The 21,348-nt window shown below is 39.0% G+C and overlaps 1 protein-coding gene across 3 annotated transcripts in view; it reads right to left on the bottom strand.

Annotated features, from left to right (window-relative positions):
- MED14 (mediator complex subunit 14) overlaps nt 1-21,348 on the bottom strand; it is a 136,479-nt gene that overhangs the window by 57,249 nt on the left and 57,882 nt on the right. For 2 of the 3 annotated variants that reach the window (XM_083115640.1, XM_083115641.1), the window contains exons 10-14: nt 21,027-21,252; nt 14,250-14,454; nt 10,791-10,950; nt 7,560-7,764; nt 4,376-4,530 (exon numbers count right to left, since the gene is read on the bottom strand). In XM_083115640.1, the coding sequence (XP_082971766.1) occupies nt 4,376-4,530; nt 7,560-7,764; nt 10,791-10,950; nt 14,250-14,454; nt 21,027-21,252 (951 nt within the window). The remainder of the gene's footprint in view (nt 1-4,375; nt 4,531-7,559; nt 7,765-10,790; nt 10,951-14,249; nt 14,455-21,026; nt 21,253-21,348) is intronic. The other variant, XM_083115642.1, reaches the window with a different exon arrangement.

The raw sequence follows: 21,348 nt of genomic DNA, 5'->3' as shown, positions 1-21,348 counted from the left end.
GTACCTGGGGGAAACCCTGGGGGGTAAAGGTGGTCAGGGGCGTGATGCTGATCACATCACCCCCACTCACGACCGGATCAAGAAAGTGTGGGGCGTTACCCCCACACCCCCTATACGCCTTCATGGCATGGTGCTATGCACAGGGGAGCACTTTACTTTACTTTTACTTTATTAGAAGGGAATGTTTATTTTGTGCAATAGTGCACTTTTTAAATCAAATTTCGGACTATATTCACATTTTTAAAAACCAAAATGTCATTTTATATTGTGCTTTTTCACCGCTATAACAGCGAAATTTCATTTTATTTACCGCTTTTGAACCCAAAATTGACTGTTTTTGTACCGAAATTTTGCTTTTTTATTTACCAAAAATATGTGCCTCTACTAATGGGGCATTCCACGAAAAGTGGTCCTACTCCATGTAAATAAAGTGAATCAATCTGAAAATTATTAGTGTTTTAATAGCAATAAGGTTTAAATGTTGGTGAATGCATGCAATGTGCATATTTCATGAAAAAAAATGATTAGCATCTGTGACTTATATGCTTCACAAACAAAACTCACTCACTCTCTACCCTCCTTAAACCCTAAGGCTTATTAATCCATTCTTATCTATCACTACAGTTTCCTTCAGGTCCATCTCAACGTTATCTCTCCATCTTCGTATTGGCCTTCCTACAGGTCTCTTACCATCAGGTCTCCCAAGAAGAATCCTGTAAACTCTTACCTCTCCTACTCGTGTCACGTCGCCTGCCCACCTAAGTCTTCTTGTTTTAATCAGTCTAATAATATCTGGATATGAATACAAGTCAAGTCAATTTTTCCTACATTTTTAAAGTGTCACACACATGACACATGTTCGTGAATGCTTTTCATTCATTCAGCCTATGTCATCAGACTCAAGTTATTTCATTTGTTAACAGATACCACCAAGTACTTCATAATTATATAAAATCAGTTCATTATGAATATTTTAATCCAATCTCATGTCTAGAACCTTGCATTTTGTGTGTGAATTGTCACACATGTAACACTGCAATGCTTCCAATATATACAGGGTTAGCATATGTGACTGACCCAAAGATGTTCATTTATTTCATTTATTATATTTTGTTTAATTTTGTGCTTAATACGCACGATGATATATCTATGTTATCAATTTCTGTTTTGTTATATTTTGGAAAACGTTGTTGCATTAATATGATGTATAATTAATTATAACACTGGGTAACAGGCAAAAAATCGTCCAGGGTTTCTCAGCTGAATTAGACTAATTTTGATGCCCTGAGTCCGAAAATGACCTTGGTTTTGCTCAATCAGGTCAACCTTTTGAGCTACAGCAGTAGCTATAGTGTCCTATATTTTTTAATTACTTTCACACCACTTAATTTATATATATATATTATAATATTATAATATAATATTATTTATTACTTTCAGATGGCTTCGGCGCGACGTTCATGCAGGAATAATCCTGACGTTTTCTGCTACATCTGCGGAGAATACACGCTGTCAGCGGACAGGAAGAACATCACAAGATTCGTGAAGCACACATACCAGGCGTACTTTAAAGTCAAGCTAGGTGACCAAGATAAGTCCTGGGCACCGCACACGGTGTGCAAGACGTGCGTGGAATACCTCAGGCGGTGGACTAAGGGTGCCAAAACTTCACTGAAGTTTGGGATTCCGATGGTTTGGAGGGAGCCGCTTGACCATGCATCGGATTGTTACTTCTGCGCCATCAATACTACTGGCATCAACCGGAAGAATCGGCACATCCTCCAGTACCCCGACCTTCCATCTGCCCGCCGTCCAGTTGCTCACTGCGAAGAAATACCTGTACCAGCGTCCCCACAGCTTCCTCACACCGACGACGAGGCCACCACTTCAGACGACGTAGGAGATACAGAACAGGAGTATGAAACACAAGATGGTCCGCAGCCCTTTTCACAATGTGAGCTGAATGATCTGGTTCGGGATCTCAGCTTGTCGAAGACTTCCTCCGAGCTGTTGGCCTCCAGACTCAAAGAGAAAAATTTACTTGGCGAGGACGCGCGTATCACTTTCTTCCGTAGAAGGCATGAGGAGTACATGGGCTACTTCTGCCAGGAGGAAGACCTCGTGTACTGCCGAGATGTCGCCGGTCTTCTTCATAAACTCGGCACTCCTACATACGATCCGACAGATTGGCGACTCTTCATTGACAGCTGCAAGCGCTCTTTGAAGTGTGTGCTCCTCCACAACGGGAACCAGTTCGCCTCAATCCCTCTTGCGCACTCCACAACTCTCAAAGAGAAATATGAAGCAGTGAAGTATGTGCTTGACAAAATCCAATATAAGCAGCACCAATGGATGATCTGCGTCGACTTCAAGATGGTGAACTTTCTACTAGGTCAGCAGTCCGGGTTCACGAAGTGCCCATGCTTTATATGTATGTGGGACAGTCGAGACAGAGTCCAGCACTATGTAAAGAAAGAGTGGCCGGCGCGAGAGCAGTTAGTACCTGGGGCGAGAAACATCATAAACGAACCTCTTGTTGACCGGGAGAAGATATTGATCCCACCGCTACACATGAAGCTTGGGTTAATGAAACAGTTCACGCGCGCTCTGGACAAGGATGGGAGGTGCTTCAACTACGTGTGCCGAGCATTTCCTCGACTGACCATTGAGAAGCTCAAGGCCGGCATTTTTGATGGCCCACAGATACGGCAGCTCATACAGGACACTGAGTTCCAAAACTCCATGAACACGCTTGAGTGCGCCGCCTGGAAATCGTTTGTGCAGGTGGTGAACAACTTCCTGGGGAACACGAAGGCACCAAACCACGCCACACTCATCAGCAGCATGATAGAGGCCTTCCAAAAACTCGGGTGTTTGATGAGTATAAAGATGCACTTCCTGTTCTCACACATGGACTGGTTTCCTGAAAACCTTGGGGCGATGAGCGACGAGCAGGGAGAAAGGTTCCATCAGGACATGCGCCAAATGGAGGAGAGGTACCAGGGGAGGTGGGACGCAGTCATGCTGGCGGACTACTGCTGGTCGCTGAAGAGAGACAACCCAGCAGCTGCTCACACACGGAAATCGAAGAAACACCGATATCTGCCTTGAACTCTGAACTTTTGTGTCATGTAACGCTCATTCTTATTATATTATAATTATATTATAATATGATTATGATGATTATGATTATGCTTATCAAATTTAATGTAGTAAATAAATAATGAATTAATTTGGATACGTTGACTTTTATTTCTTGAGGGAAACGGAAAAAATTGTCAGGGGTTTATCAGCAGAAATTAGATTTTCTTACGAAAAACAGATTTTTTTGAAATTTCTGTAGAAAAAAATCCTGACCTGATTGAGCAAAACCAAGGTCATTTTCGGACTCAGGGCATCAAAATTAGTCTAATTCAGCTGAAAAACCCTAGACGATTTTCCAAATATTTTTTTTTGTTGCCCAGTGTAATCACATTCTTCATAATGTAAAATTACGATGTATTTCTATATACATTTTTGACCATAGCAACGAAAAAGAAACAAAACACAGTTGATCAATAAGTGATAAAATATATGGACATTTAAAATAGTGACGTCCGAGTTTCATTGAATTTATCAAAATCCTAATTGCTATTTTGTAAAGTGAATACTATGATCCTTCGTTGAAGTTCAAGTAAAAGGCTTGCTTCACATAAAAGAAATATACACTTTCAAAGTTTTACGGAAAGAAGAGTTTTAATAATAGGGCTGAAATAGTGAAGAGAATGTCCTGAAGTTTACAGTGGTAAGTTACAAGTGTTCTGTGTGTGACCCTTTTGTAACTCGAGAGATATCAATGTTATAGTCCAGTTCTCCCCAAACATGACTTTGCCCCTTGCACACACAAGCAGTTTCCTTAAATTTCTTGCTCCAATCATAGATCGGCTGCCTTGTGGGTGGTTGTTTGCCACACCGTGTTCCAAAATGATGCTGTATGACAGTAACAGAATTTGTTTTTGCAAATTCACTCACACAGAAAGCCTTCTCCACCTGGCCAGCGGCCATACTGCTTGACTTACGTCAAGGGTGCTCACGTGATGCTGACGCCACAAAGACAAACAAAAAGCGGACGTCGTAAACTGGAATACTTCCTCTATACAACAGTACTAAATGCTTTCTGATTTAACAAACAAATTTCAATTTATAAAGCGTTTAAACTGTCTATTTCTTTTAGGCTAACCCTGTATTTTTATTACACCATGACATTTGTTGTGTTTATTTTAGTTTTAAAATCCTGGCAAGTTAAAAAAATAGGGAATTGGCAACAAGGGCCACAACTTCTTGTTGATTAGGACCCATCAACTGAATTTTGTCCATTGATTGCCCAAGAACTCACCTCTTGTGCTAAAGTAACGAAAGGTATCCTCTCATCACATAACGCCACAACATGAGCAAGCTGTGGAATGAAGTACGCAGGATGTTTTGTTCGACGGTGGCCAGCTTCCAGTTTCCCACCAGACTTCCTCTTCCCTCCAATTTTCTCACACTGATCTAGAAAAGAAGCAACAGCCAGTTCACTCGACAGACTTCAACCCAGAACACCTAAAGTCTCCTTCAAGGTTAAAGGATTAAAACATTATTGCAAACAGTAAGGTAATGAATTTTAATAATATGAAAGAGGCAGCAAAACACACAATAAGGAAAAACTTGATGGAAAACTAATATAACACGTTACTGAAACTACTAATTTTCAAATAAGTATAGTTTTAAATGGATGTACAGGGTAATACAAAATTAATGTTACACAGTTATTATGACATAACTATTTATGATAGAAAATCAGACAAGGCATCAATATAAAGAAGAACTCTGGAAGTTTTATTCCCACTTAGCGGGCTTATCCTGCCTAGCTGATGCTCCACCAGGATCGTCAGTGTCGCAAAATGGCCGATGACCAGTAGAAGGCGTATTGTGTGTTGGAGCTATCGGCAACTGATTCAATCACAATGGTGCAAAGACATTTCCTCATTCTTTTTGGTAGTAATGCATGTGTTTCACCCTTTCCGAAAGATTTGCCAAAGTTACAACTGTGAATTGTTATTGCCTTCGAAACTGTTGACGACACAACACTGGTATAAAATTATTTTAAAAAACTACTTATGTAATTGAGTATGCAATTGTTGAAAAACGACGTTTCAGAGTACGTTTCTAAGGGATCTTAATGGATACAGGTGTTTTTGGCTTTAATGGGTCTTTTAAATAGTGAAGTTTTTTAAATTGAAATGTCAGGGACAGTTTTTAAGTGTTTTTAACCCAACCCTCTACCTAATCTTCATATTACACATTACAATGCAGCATTATGTTTTAGTGCTTAGAAAGAATTGTGAACCTGATGAAGGGGGCAGTTGTACCCTGAAACGTCGTTCTTCAACAATTGCATACTCACTTACGTACAGGGGTGCCGACTTGTCAAAATTATTGTGCAGGGGGGGGGCTCTGATCACTGAAATAAATTACTGAATGACTCACTCCCTTCCTTTTTTAAGTTTTGGCCTCAGTGTTCGGAATCTCGTAAAAGCCCATGAATTCCTCAAAAATATTAAAATTTTCACTTAAGTTTGAATGCAAAATGTAAATTGTTCACAGATGGACATGTCACAAATTTCGTCAACCATAATAGCAAAATATTCCCGACTTTTAATATCTGCTACCACGGAGTGCAAAACAGATCTCCCTAATATAACAATGATCTCGTTCTGAATGTCATGTGAGAGCCATTTGTAGCCTGAATGTGCCATCCACTCTCCTAGTTCATGCACATCTTATTTTGAAACTCTTTTTAGTAAAAATGTTAACAATACTCATAATTATATACTTAGTATATAGTAAGAAGTCATGTGTTTTGCTGTCTCCGGTCATAGCCCCCCCCCCCCTCCCAAGTTGATGGTCTAGAACATTTCAAATGTGTATTTAAAATTAAGTTCATGTGGCACAATTCAGAGTAAACTTTACAAGAGAAGCAAAATAATACATTAGATTCTCTTAAGCAAAATTATTTTGGGGGCTCTGACCCCACATCGATAACATTGGGGGGGTCGAGCACCCACAAACCGCATGGAGTCGGCGCCTATGCTTACATAAGTAGTTTTTTAAATAATGTTATACTATTTTTAGTATTGTTTATATTATATAGTGAGTAATACGCACCCAGCCACAATATGTTTACAAGATTGGTGCAAAATAAATGGAAAGTTTGAATTTTGTAGGACTCTGTAAAAACATTGTGCAGCATTTTTCCTTGCCTTGAAAAATACCAAAATGCTTGAAAAGTATTGGCCAGTGCAAGTAAATAAAATCCTACTAATATTCTCGTATCAGCCGATAGCGATACTACAGCATCCGTGTCGGCTCAGCTCTACTTTTCAAACAAATCAAAGAAGAAAATTATATATAATTTTTAAAAAAAATCCTACATAAATGTATATTTCTGTGTAACTTGGTTGACTGTCTGAAATCGTTCACTAAAAGGTATTGATTGCAGAATTTTCATTTCCTCATTTGATGTGAATAATTTCTATCACAATGCAATTAGCTTTATTATACAGGGTGATTAATAAAGTCTCTATACATTTTAGTGATATTGTGACAAAATACATTTCTTTTGCATGTTATGTGAAGCAATGGTAACCGTAGAAGAAAGAACAGCCGTTGTTTGCATGGAATGACATTATGAACAGGTGCAGATGGACTTTGCTCGGTAATTCAGAAAACAAGGCCCCATCAGCCTGGCTATAAATGAACTGGACACAAATTCAAGTGAACAGGTAATCTTGTGGATGAAGAATGTCCTAGTAGGCCTGCCATAACACCACAAATTGTACAAAGTGTACAGGATGCAAGTGCATGTAGCCCCACCGCATTTAGCAGGAGACTCAGTATCGATAATCCCATCAGCTACCAGCTGTGGCTCATAGCATGGTGATTTGGGACAAACCAAGCCTCTTACTGTACACCAACAGGATGGGGAACCACCCCATCTTGCCATCATCATTTGTGATCACCTAAACGAAGTTTTTACCGGTAGATGGGTTGTTCGTGCCTCACAACAGGGAGTTGCCCCCCCCCCCCCCACCTACCTAGACCTGACCCCCTTAGACATTTTCATCTGTGGGTTTATCAAGTCTAAGGTGTATGTGGTGAAGATCCACAGCGTAGCTCAGTTGTAACAGTGAATTACAGCCGCAGTTGCTGAGATTACACCAGCTGCGTTGGAGAAGGTGTGTGTCAGGCTGGGGTGAATCACTGGCATCTTTCCCTAGACTTGAGGGGTGGTCACATTGAGTTATTCTCATTTTGTGCTCTACTATGAAGTACGTCTCTGTACATATTGTACAATAAATCCTATTCATGCAGAAATGTAGTGACTTTACAACCACCCTGTATTACATCCCTCGGGAATCAAAGCACTGTGAAGCACGAGAATGGTCAGATGCCAAAGTCTCAGCATTAAAACAAAACAATTTTAAGAAATCCCAACTCGGGAAAATATTTAAAGCCTGATAACCACAAAATCCACTCACCATCAACACTTGTAAAAGGTCCGTGTGTGATGACAAAGGTGTCGAATTCTATGAGTGTCAGGACCTTCAGGTACATCTTAGGTATCTCGGTCTCTATGCTGTCGTCCTGGGGGTCGTCTTCTATTGAGGAATGCTTCACAACAGCCAGGTAGAAGGTGGTGTCTATCTCGCAGGGACTGATCTCTTTCTCCTTAAACTCCACAATCTGCAAAACAAGAGCCACGATTATCCTATTAATTTTATTAACATTCAGGATTCACACTAAATTTGATAAAACAAATTCCTTGACTTTTCCACATCTTCGAGGCATTTTTAAAATACATTTCTACCACATTTTGTGGAGCTTTAACATATTAATAAATTGGGCTGAGAAGGCCCATATCAACACTCTGATTCCCACAGAACCTGATACCGATGCTTGAAAATTGAAACAATTAAAAGTTGTTCAAACTATTGATTAATACTAGTGTTATACAAGTCCCGTTGCAAGAAATAAAAATGTTTATACTTCTAAAGCTATTCGTTTAATAGAAATAATCCTTTACAAAATCAGTTTGCATTTTTAACAAAAGACTTAACAGTAAAACCTCGTTAATCCAGACTAATGGGGGGGATAAGTTGACCAGCTTAACGAAAGTCCGGATTAACTGAAATAACCTAAAAGAACAGTAGAAAGTTCGGTAAATTTCTCGTATCGGACAAACGGATTTCTTCAAATTTACAGGAGAAATTACTTACCGAATGCAGTTTCTTTAGACTTGTGGAAGTTCGGGGAAGTGTTTTCTCGCATCGTTCATTGAATTTTGCCGGTAAATCATCTATTTTTCGATATAAATGTGTGCCCGATGCACGAAAGCTCTTGCATCCATTTACTTCCAGCCGGATGTAGCCTGTGTGTAATCACGTAATCCCGGTCAGTGTTTCCAAACATGAGTTTTTGTAACTGAAGAAGGTACGTATCCGCAAATGGTTTGTGGGGCTATTTTGTAACTGAAGTAGGTACGTATCCGCAAATGATTTGTGGGGCTATGTGTCAATGGTTCGTGGGGCTATGCGTCAATGGTTCGTGGGGCTAGGCGAGAATGGTGTGTGGGGATATGCATATTTTTTTCGAAACCAATTTTTAACTATTGTAACCTATAGTGACCCTACCTAACCTAACCTTACTGGAAATGGTTCGTGGGGCTATGTATGAATGGTTCGTGGGGCTATGCGTCAATGGTTTGTGGGGCTACGTAGGTATTTTTGGGTGCAGTGGGGTGGAAACACTGCATGCCGAGTACGGTAGTGAAACTGTGACCGCCATTTTGCGTGTTACCGAAGGCAAAAAGAAACGAAGAAAACTTACTCGATATGTCGCAAATAGAGCTTATTTCCGTGAAATAAGCAAAATGCCACTTCCAGCCAAGTTTCTCAATGCAGAATACGTAAGTACGAATATTCAAATTAAATGAACTAGCAAATTTCAGCCGTTTGTCCGATACGAGAAATTTACCGAAAGTTCATTAGAACTCAATATAGCAACAAAACATGTTTATTATGGTGTATTTAAAGGGCATCGGCCTAAATACACTATGCAGTACGGTACAAAGTCTGAGGGAAACAGAATTTCATCAGTGGTTGACTGCCATTTCTTTGGGAAGTTCTCTTGTTGACTTCTAGCCACGTTTAAAACCTTGCATTCTGCTTCTTTTTTTTGCCTGTCAGGATTGAAATCCTACCAAACCAAAACAAATTGACATCAACTACTTTAAATCATTGACATTGATACAGTTTTCTTGAATTTGGCAAGTCCCTTGTTAATAAAGATATGCACAATAGAGAAGTAGTAAATATTCACTTTTTGTGAGTGTAGACGACAAGTCACATAATGGACAGGTATAATTATTGGTAATTTTAGAAATAAATTGATAACTGATCGATACAGACACACTACTGATTAAGTTATCTGATACCAAGATGCCGGTATGTTACTCCCCTGGTGATGGTGCTACTAAAATTGTTTAAATCAGCTGCGTTCTTCCAATTTCAAATGCTCATTAACTTCTGTGTGGGATTTTTCTTGTATGTACACACTGCTTGCATTGTAGAATTATCACTCTTGTACTTTGCGGCTGTTACAAGCTTGAAGACAGTTTTTGTTGTGACGTTTCAGGAGAACACACGCTCCCTTCATCAGACATTTATTATGCAAGGGTCGGTCAAAAAGTAACACACATCAAAAAGTAACACACATCAAAAAGTAACACACAATCCACTGTAGCTCGGGAATGGTAAGGGCTAGGGAAATGAAATTTTGTAGGTAGAAGCATTGGTCCTTTGGAAATGTCACTCAATGTATGATCCATGTGCTTCACTGCACTGCAGCCATCTTTGTTTCCACAACACAAATGCACAGTTGCAAAACTCTTTAGGTTGGTCTTTACACCACTTTTTCAAATATGCAATGAGCTCGTTGTCATCTCCAAACTGTTTCCCACGCAGATGAGCCTTCAGATGACCAAACAGATAGAAATCCGATGGTGCTAGTTCAGGACTGTATGGGGGTTGTGGCACCACTGTCCATCCCAGTTGGCCAATCTTCTAAACTGTCATGAGTGCAGTGCAAGCACATGGATCATACATTGAGTGACATTTCCAAAGGACCAATGCTGCTACCTATAAAATCTCATTTCCTTAGTTCTTACCATTCCCAAGCTACAGTGAATTGTGCATTACTTTTTGACCGACCTTTGTAACTAGGACTCGGAAGTTAATGACCTAAAAAATGTCAAAAAAAAAAGCTCTAAAAATGTAAGCATGATATTTTTCAAAAATTACAAGAGAGTAGTTGAATAATTCAATAAAGTCCATTGTTTGGTCGTTCAAACTACTGAAGCAAAGGGAAATAAGAAATTAAGTGCAAATGTAATTTTCTTTAGTTTTACTGCAAGATTACATAAAACATACCTCAAGGTATGTGCGAGTCATTCACCTCCTTTCAGAATAATCTTTAATCAAACTAAAAATAAATGTCTGATGAAGGAAGTGTGTTCTCCTGAAATGTTTTTATGTTTGTAGCAGCCATAAACTAGAAGAGTGATAATTCTGTATGGTAACTGCAACGACAGGCATGAATGGTGAATTCATAAAAAAAGTGAAACAAATCTAGAATTGTGCTTCATGGAACGAAACTCTAGCCACAATGTAATAACAGGAACATACACAGATGTTAACAAAACTCTTTCTTACCAAAATTACATTCTGGTGCCTGTGCAGGCGTATGTACATCCTGTGGTGACCGATCTTCGACATTGGGTGGTCGGGGTGATGCAGCAGGGGAAGCTTCTCGTGAGGCGTTGCCGGGAGGTGCTGGAGTGTTTTCTCACATCTTCGCTGCGTTATCCAGTACCTGCAAGAGAGTAACACTCACATAAGGGGTTGCAATGTTAACTCTTTCCAGATGAGCGACGAGCATAGCGCATTGTACAATTACTGCCCAATAAGAAAGTGATGGGCATTGCCCATTGTTTACTATAAAATGCCTCTGTGAATGAATGGTGGGCTATATTTGCACCATGCCTCATATGCACATGTTATAACCACCTGTTTCAAATTTCAGCTGCTAAATGTCACGTTTTCTTTGTTGCTGAATTTTACTTGTACCCGTGTCGAATTAAGTTGCGCTTTTGTTTGTACCTTGAGATAAAGGTAAAGGTAAAGTGTTCCCCTGTGCTTAGCACCACGCCATGAAGGCGTATAGGGGGTGTGGGGGTAACGCACCACACTTTCTTGATCCGGTCATGAGTGGGGGTGATGTGATCAGCATCACGCCTCTGACCGCCTTTACCCCCCAGGGTTTCCCCCAGGTACCCATGTTATTCGACGCTGGGTGGCCGCCGGGGCCGCTTCCATCGTTAGAAAAGTTCCCGGATTTGAACCGGCCGGGGATCGAACCCGGGACCTTTAGCATGGTAGTCAGACGCGTTACCGACTGAGCCACTGCGGCCTTGAGAATAGCATGTAATAATTTATATCCACATTGTTGAAATTTCTTACAATTATTAAGTTTCGGATTTCACAGTTAGTGATGATTTTGATCCTACTTGTAATAGGAAAGTTTTGTTATTTTCATGAATTAATTTTATATTACCTACTCAAAATATGTTTTCACTAACTATTGTGCAATGTTATAATTTTTTTACTTTAAAAAAAATATTACACAAAAAATTGATAAATGTGAGAAAATTTATATAAAATGTAACATATTATATGTCCTCCTCCGTAGCCGAGCGGGTTAAGGCGTTCACTCGTCTTGAGATCGTTCGCTGCGGGACGGCGTAGGTTCGAATCCGGCTCTGGTCGTAATTTATTCGGCCTACGTATAGGGCCGGTGGCAACCCACCATCGTGAGGAAATTGGGGAGCTCCGAGTGAGTGAACGGTAACCCGGTCGAGAAGACCTACAACGGCTGGGGGTTCGTCGGGCTGACCACCCGTCACCCCAATACTGGTCTAAGATATCCACGCTATAAGAGGTGACGGAGGAACAGTGTGGGAGGGAGACCAGCAGTCGGTAGGTAAGCCAAGGCTCTCAAGGGCTGTCACGCTATGGGTTATTATAACATATTATATATCTTCGAAAAAGTTTTTTCTAGATTTTAGAAAAAATGTTAAAATATAACACACTTAACAACATATTTTCTACATTATTTATAAAAAAACAGCAAAAAAAATCCTGTCTCCTGGGAAAAATTCAATATTCAAGATAGCAGTGGGGTTCAAAGGGTACAGATTCTCAGAAAGACTTATCAAGTATGTTACTAAAATTACATAATCTAAGTAACATTTATTGCATAAATAAAGTTTATTTATTTGTCAAACTTACAGGAAGGGAAGGATTAGGATCATAGAGCTTTGAATGGACAATACCTAAGACGATCTATGCACACTGCTACTTATAATGATATGCATAAAATATTAATGAGGAACTTTACTTTACATTGACTTTGTTATTCAATAAGTATTAGATTTTCATTTTTTGACAATTTCCTTGCCACAACAGTTGTTAGTATACAAATGTTAGCAACGTTAACTACACGTAAGCTAGATACTGAATATGTACTGTTATACGTACTCTATTCTTATGCATCATTTTACCTAGTCATGTAATCATAACAATATTAATTAGTTTCCCTGTTTCATTAATTATAATTATGAATAGACATTAATTATATTAATGCATTACTTATAATTGGTATAATTTGTTATACAATAGACATTAATTATATTAATGCATTACTTATAATTGGTATAATTTGTTATACATTTGGTTTGGACTCCATCCGAAATATATTTCTAAAATTTCTAAAAAATATAACCTATCTGGTTTTGTGATGTACTTCTGGAAAATTCTGAAATTTTCAGTTTTATGAATAAATTTTTATGAGTGAATTCTGTCACTTTTATTCTTTTTCCCTTTTGTTGTACTTTTTTTACTTCATATTTTCCCCATTTTTACTAACAAATGTGCAGGACCATTGGAAATTATTATTATTATGATTGAATTGATTGACTGAATTAGTGTTTTAAGTCCACTTTATGCACAGTAAGGCTAATTGGGACTGGACCTACAGTTTAAAGTGGGATCCGAACCACTATGTGCCTCTATCGGGTATCGAACCTGGGACACCTTGATTACAAGACGACGACACTACCGAGGCATCATCGGAGAGGCCCTATATTATTATTATGAAAAAGAGGAAATTATTATTATGAAAAAAAGGGAAGAAATACACCGCTTCAGTACTTGAAACTCAAACTTAACGAAAAATTCAAAACATTTTACGTATTACATAATTGTTTGACAAGAGGTTTAAGTATTTCCAAAGAGATGTTACACCCATAAACTAAAGAATGAAAAAAGGAAAAGTATAAAAATAAAGAATCCACACACAAAAAGAAAGTTAGTTCTAATAAATGGGGCACACATAATTGTAACTAGTTTATTATGAAACCATAATTAAGTGGGTGTTCACTATGAAAGAAATATGGACAAAAGTATGGAATGGAAATAAATCACTTGCACGTAAAAGGCCTTAAGACATACAGACTGAGAGAAGCAGGGAGAATAGATGGGGAGGTAAACAGAAGAGGACAAATGGGTGGTGGACTACATCAAAGTGTTCGAAGATTAATATGGAACAGGGATGTGTCTATGAAATGCAAGAAGGTAATATATAACACATACTACGTGCCAATAATTACGTACGGAGCAGAGACTTGGACAATGACAGAGACAAAAGAAAGATGCAGGCAGTGGAGATGAAATTTTTAAGGAGTATATTGGGGAAGACTAGAGGGGATAGAATAAGGAATGAGGAGATGCGACAGATGGTGGGGGTGGTGAAGCTCCAGGAGAGGATAGATCAGGCACAGATGAGATGGTTCGGACCCATGAAGAGGATGGATGCAGAAGACTACAATGCACAAGGAGTGGGAATAAGGCCACGGGAGGGACCAAGATCTTGGTGGAAAGAGCAGATAGTGGAGAGTGTTAGGAGAAGATTGGAAAGCGCGGAATGACACACAGACAAGTAATTCCATGCCAAAACAAAGCACCTTTTCTGCATTATATTGAAGTAAGACCAAGAAACAAGCATTTTCTTTACCACACTAAGTTTAATAAAACATCCAAACATTTTCTCCTTACCGTAATTCTGATATGAGTGACTCCAATCTGCTGTGGTCCGAGTTCAGTGCCTGCTGGACATCCGGTATGAGAGGTGCATCGTACTGCGGGACGTGGCACTGAAGCATTCCCGTGTGGGTGTCTACCGTCACGAGCAGTTGCTCTGCTCTCAGGCACGGCTGCAGAATGGAAACGCTCAGGATGGCCGGAGATCCCTGGAGCTGACCTGCAATTTCACAGAACACGTTGACTTAAATGAAACCTAAAATCACAGCTACCAATCCTTGGTCTTTATTGTACTTATACAGAGGATGGACAAAATTATGGAAACACCACATCGGAACAGGTGATATACACACAATTTTTCAACTTGAAATCGGACGCGGTGCAACATTGCCATGAGATAGGACCCTATTGGACTGGTAGGAGTCGACAGTTGCACTGTAGATAGCGTGCAGTGCAGTTGATACTGAATCATGTCCGAGGTGACAGTGTTTCAAAGTGGGCAAATTTTTGGTGCCCGCCTTGCAGGGGCATCTGTTACCGAAGTAGCCATATTATTTGGTGTATCGAGAGGGACTCTATCCAAGATCATGATGACATAATAGTGTGTCCAGAAAGACATCATCAGATAAACACCTGCGTGGACGACAATGTACGCTGACTGACAGAGACAGAACACTGAGAAAAATTGTGACCATGTTTTGCATGAAGAATGGTGCAAGATCCCATTATCCACCATCCAGGACTTGTATTTGTCCATTCCTCGGAGACCACAGGCCCTTTTGGAAGCTAAAGGCTGTCCTGCACCTTATTAGCTACAGCATTCCGGCTTTTCTTTGCAGGTGTTTCCGTATTTTTGTCCATCCCCCGTATTTGCAATTAATAAACTCAAACAATATAAAGTGTGCCTTGCCTGCTGAAAATGTAGCAGTTAAATATTAAATGCCAGGGCCAATTTTCTCGGCATGGCATTAACACAGTATAACGATGGAACGTGATGAAAAGAGAAGAAAGTGAGACTAAATATCGAAGAGACAATTCAGTCTAATCTATCTCACTAATCAATCACTTTGATAAATGTCCTCGGTTAAATATGAAGTCTTGATTGGCACATCATTCTATGTATATACCTGTCAAAAATTCAAATCAATGTTATAGCTCAGTAGGAAGCTAAGGATATATGCTGATGAATAGTGTTTATGTTCAAACAATAATATATATTTTTATAATTATTATATTGATAAAAAACTAGAAATAACAAAAGTTACAAGAGCATCAAATTATTGTAATTTGTTTACAATAACATTTATAACATATAAATGTTATTTATATGAAGAAAATATTTCTTTATTAACTCCTCGTGAGGTAGAGTAAGTCTTTTTCTTAATATTTTGGCATGCATCAGTTCTACATCTGAGTATACTCAATGTGTCAATTTCTTCAACCAGGTTTACAAGATGGCTTACATTCTTCAATTTTTAAAACTCCACATATGGTTAATTCACATCCAAAATGCAGAAGATATTTCTCTCACTTTGTCTTATTTCTCAAAACATTCATTTGAGGTAATGCATTATTCATCTACCAGCTTAATAATGCAGATGCGAGCAGATAATAATTTCCTGCTTCCAATTTTTAAACTTGGCACTTTTCACAAGTTCCAAATCTTTTTTAAAGATTATGCCATTATAAAAGCATTTTCAAGATTCTGTTATGAACAAAAATGTCTCTATATAGTTTAAACAAACTATTAAAGATTAACTTGCAAAGTATAATCTTTCAAAATATCAAGCTTTATACAAATTTCAATCCTTCACCAATTGCCATTTCTACTTATCTTCCATCCATCATCAGATTCCCAAAAGTCACAGACAACTAGTATTAGAGCAACTAGTTCAAGCCAGATTTTTTAGTATGAGTTATCTTCAATTGTTTTTGTTTTATATTTTTGTCCATAAGTGCTTTAACAGCTTGAATGTTTGTGTAGTAAATGTACATATTTGCTCTGTTACAGCTATTTTACTATGTATATCACAATATACTTATCTAATGATTACAATTACCATTTTTTGAATGTTGATACAAAATACCAAGTATGACATCATATTGTACATTGAACAATTTTAAAGATTTGACCTTTGTATATAAACCTTGATGCCAATTCAAATGTACACAATTTCAATAAATTTAATTATAAATTTGAATGTATCATATCTTTCTTGTCTGAAAGAACACATATGATTGAAGATATTTGTTTTTCATATTGCCAGTCAAAAATAACTGTTATGAATATGAATTCAACATATTGCACAATTTGATAATTTTGTCATTATATAAAAATTGGCTTTTTTAAACATCATATTTAATAAAATTAGTTTAAATAGTAATTTCGGACATTTAATTGCATTATATGAATAAATTTTGAGTAATCATATGACTAAATTATTATATATTGCACAAATGTGAAACTTTGAACTTAGCCTAACCATTTTCAAATGTAGTTATGACAATGTATTATATTTATTGTCATAACAGGGAGTGTTTTTCAGCAGGAAATTTTAAATATGCGAAGATTATAAATATTATTTTTATCTTGGAAACTACAAACACTAGAGTTACAAATGATACCTCATTTTGTTCAGTAAAGATTAGGTTATAACCCTATAGTCCAAAAACACTAATTATCCATTAACAATTAAAGAACAAGAGGACATTTGAACTTTGTCAGGTTTCCACGTAGGCAATGCAGTGATATAAGGGTTCAAAATGATACCAGCTTATTGCATGATATGTGTTCCATTCTCATGACAAGAATTGCTGTTAATATTTGGTCTAGGAATTAATTCGTGCACCTGGACAAGAGATGGCGTAACGAGCGTATCGTCCCACAGTTCCGTGTATCCACACATGCATTGAAAACTCCTGTCAGCGTGCATCGTTCGTAGTATAGGACAGTTGATTGATGCGTCAACAACAGCATTTTGTAGTCAACTGAACATGGCGCAGTTCATGCCAGATAAAGTGTTTTTGCGGGGTGTTCTGCTTCATTACTTTAACATGCAGAAAAGTGCTACCGAAAGTCATCGTATTTTGGTGGAAGTGTATGGTGACCATGCGCTAGCTGAGCGAACGTGTCAGAAGTGGTTTGCATGGTTTAGAAGTGGTGATTTCGGCCTGGAAGACCAAGAGCGACGTGGACAGCCAAAAAAATTTGAAGACGAAGAATTGAGAGCATTGCTCGATCAGGATTCGTGTCAAACGCAGGAAGAACTTGCAGAAGCATTAGGCATTGATCAAACAACAGTTTCCAAACGCCTCAAAGCCATGGGAATGATTCAAAAGATGTCACATTGGGTTCCACATGAATTGAAAGACAAAGACGTTGAAAGACGAAAAACCATTTGCGAATTGCTGCTTCAAAGACAGAAAAGAAAGGGGTTTTTGCATCGCATTGTTACTGGCGATCAGAAGTGGATCCATTACAAGAACCCGAAACGAAAAAAGGCCTGGGTGAAGCCAGGTGAACCAGGTCCATCTCAACCGAAACGAGATATTCAGTGTGCAAAGGTTATGCTGTGCATATGGTGGGATATGGAAGGTGTGGTGTACTATGAGCTGCTGCAACCGGGTGAAACTATTAATGGAGAACGTTATCGACGACAATTAATGCGTTTGAAGCAAGCTCTGGCCAGGAAACAACCAGAATGGGAGAACAGACATGATAAACTTATTTTTCAAAATGATAACCCTCGCCCACATGTCGCAAAACCGGTCAAAACCTATTTAGAAAATGTCGGATGGGAAGTTTTACCCCACCCACCGTATTCACCAGATGTTGCTCCTTCGGACTACTACTTGTTCGATTGCATGAATAACGATTTGATTGGACAGTGGTTCACTTCTTCAGAAGATATCGAAAAATGGGTCTCTGACTGGATCGCTTGAAAGGATGAGGACTTCTTTCGCCACGGAATCCGTAACTTGCCTGACAGATGAGCGAAAGTGGTGGTTCGCGATGGACAATATTTTTCTTAAGGTATTTATGTATTTTGTGTTTGAACTACAGGTTCAATGTGTGCGTAACAACCACACGAATTAATTCCTAGACCAAATACATTCAGAGAAAATAATTTGTAATGTTAAAGCCATGCTTATTTTCAGCAGGAAATTGCCTGCCCCCTCCCCCTAAATATAGCCAGAATGAAATTCAACTTTACTAATTGCTAATGACATATGTCAAATCTCACATGACACTAAAACATGTATCTTCGAACATTATCTGATACACAGGGTCTTCCCAAAGTCACACAGCACTCCTTGGGACACCAGTGTCCCAGCTGGAGTTAGCAACCATATCTGTGAGGGACATGGTGTCCGAGGTAGGCATGGCAGGCCCGATTAGCCAACAGCCGAAAACATAAACAATTCGAGATAAGAAAGAAGATGCCGACACAGCCAGAGGCAGGAAACGGCGAAGGATGATGATTCAACCTCTAAAAGCAAATGCAAAGCTCCAAGAATATTGACTCCTCCCCCAAAGCCTGGATAGGTTGTCAATGGGTGTTCCAAACTACTGTGCAATGTGCCTTGCCTGAGAACCAAACCTGGAACCACTTGATTACAAGCTGACAGCTGCAAAATGACATGTGATATTCTCATGGAAAGTAAATATCCACAAAATATTGTAACTGAATAATTTTACTTAATTTGTACCAGTATTCGGGACGTACTTTTAAAACAGCGCACTCGTAGGGCTGAACTGATATTGATAGAGATGCAAACAAACTTACTGATTCCTACCAACACTGACAGTGTTGCTTGAAAATAATAAGCATGCTAAAAACTGTTCAAATATTCATTAGTATTAACATGTAAATATTCCACTGCGATTATGTGCATCCATTTACCATTTTGCATTGAAATATCCAGTCATTGAATAAAAAAAATCCAGTTTCTCACACAATACTTGTGCAAATAAATGAACACTTTAAATTCTGAATAATTTCCAGAATGTTTATAGATTGCACGAAGGGTGTCATGCAGCACATTTGTGAACTTCAGAAACTAGCTGGACTCCATAAAGGTATCCGCTGATAGCGGTGAATACATTCTTACCGTTCAGTTCAGCCCTAATTAAAAGTTACAAGTGCTCTAAACTAAAATGAAATGTTACGCAGTACAAGCAATGGCATCGGGAAGAGGTCCGTTCAAAGTGGTATAGCATAGCTCAGCCCCCTCAAGTCCCTCCGGATACATGTCTGCTAGCAGGAACAAGCTTTGTATATTTGTTAGTACTCTTACAATGATACGGAGCCGTGGTCGTCTAGTGGGTAGAGCACCTGACTGCAACGAGGGAGACCCAGATTCGATTCCCAGGGTGGGTGATCTAAGATTGGAATTTTTTCCGGCCTTATCCCTGCATAAAGTGGCTCCGTGGCTCACCCAGCCTCAAATCAATGGGTACCTGGTGGCAACCCAGTGGGGTAAAGGTGGTCAGAGCATGGTGCTGATCACATGACCGAGATCGAAAATGTGTGGGCCTCCCCAGCATCCCCTAAATGTGCTTTCATGGCAAGGTGCTTTATGCATGAGCAACTTTACCTTAACTTTACTTTTACAATGCTACTGACAATTCCTAGAGATGTGTATATTTCATTTTTCATGGAAACACAAAATATGAAATAATCCACTGTAATTTTAATTTTTCATGTTTCAAAAGGTGTGAGGCAAGTTTTCGTACCATATTTTGTCATGAAATGATGCAAAATGTGAAACAAACTCCCAATGCCAGTGTAATGACAACTGCATCTACTCCGTCTTTCCTCGACCAGCCCTGAAGATGACTCCGTGAAGAAGTCGAAGCTTGGAAGAACTCCGAAGTGTTTTTTATCGTTACGTTTACATGTTATTTTAGAGTTTTAACAAATATGTTGCGGCACGTGACGTAAGAAGTTTTCTACAGTCATAAACAAAATTAGGAGTTTATGTACAGATGCAAAACTCGCTGCAAATCATGAGAAATGCAGTAAATATTTCAGAAGCAAATATGAAGTTCTTTACACAGGAAAAAACTTAATACTCTAATAACTATGATATACATATAAATCAAAGAAGGTCAAAGGAAACACTCACCGGACAGAAGAAAAATTAAAAATTTTCGCTAACTTTGTAGCATCATCGGTGTGAGAAAACCAACCAGGTAGGTAGGTAGGTAGGTAGGTCGGTCGGTCGGTGGGTTGGTTGGTTTTCTCACACCAACCAACCAACCAACCAACCAACCAACCAACCAACCAACCAACCAACCAACCAACCAACCAACCAACCAACCAACCAACCAACCAACCAACCAACCAACCAACCAACCAACCAACCAACCAACCAACCAACCAACCAACCAACCAACCAACCAACCAACCAACCAACCAACCAACCAACCAACCAACCAACCAACCAACCAACCAACCAACCAACCAACCAACCAACCAACCAACCAACCAACCAACCAACCAACCAACCAACCAACCAACCAACCAACCAACCAACCAACCAACCAACCAACCAACCAACCAACCAACCAACCAACCAACCAACCAACCAACCAACCAACCAACCAACCAACCAACCAACCAACCAACCAACCAACCAACCAAACCCCCCCCACACACACACAATATTAGAAGAGTAGTGTTCAGATTTTAAATAAAAATTTAGGATTATAAATATACCCAGTTATCTCTTATTCAAAAAAATATGTATGTCGCCCTAACAATTATACTTCAGGTGGCTGGAACTTACACTCAACGTCCTTGAGAATCTGCTGCAGCTCCTGCTTGAGTTCCATCAGCCGGCTCCTTGTCCTCACGTAGATGGTGTGAACCAGAAGCCGCTCCATGGCCAGGTGGTCTGATCGGATGGCCCTGTCGGCTATCTCACTCTCCTGCAACATGCAAAAGCACGTCCAATCAGTTACAAGCAGAGCATATGAGGTCGCTGATGGTTGTTTTGCTTTGCAGTTTATAACCTACAAAAATGACAAGCTTTCAAAAAAAAAATCTTCTGAAAATTCACATCCAAAAATTAATATTTAGAAAAATAATAAAACAGAAAAATTTTGTAC

The sequence above is a fragment of the Lepisma saccharinum genome, chromosome 30, assembly GCF_977018435.1.
Source record: "Lepisma saccharinum chromosome 30, izLepSacc3.1, whole genome shotgun sequence".
Taxonomy (NCBI): domain Eukaryota; kingdom Metazoa; phylum Arthropoda; class Insecta; order Zygentoma; family Lepismatidae; genus Lepisma; species Lepisma saccharinum.
Note: the sequence above shows the minus strand (reverse complement) of the source record. Positions and strands in the feature narration are given on the sequence as shown.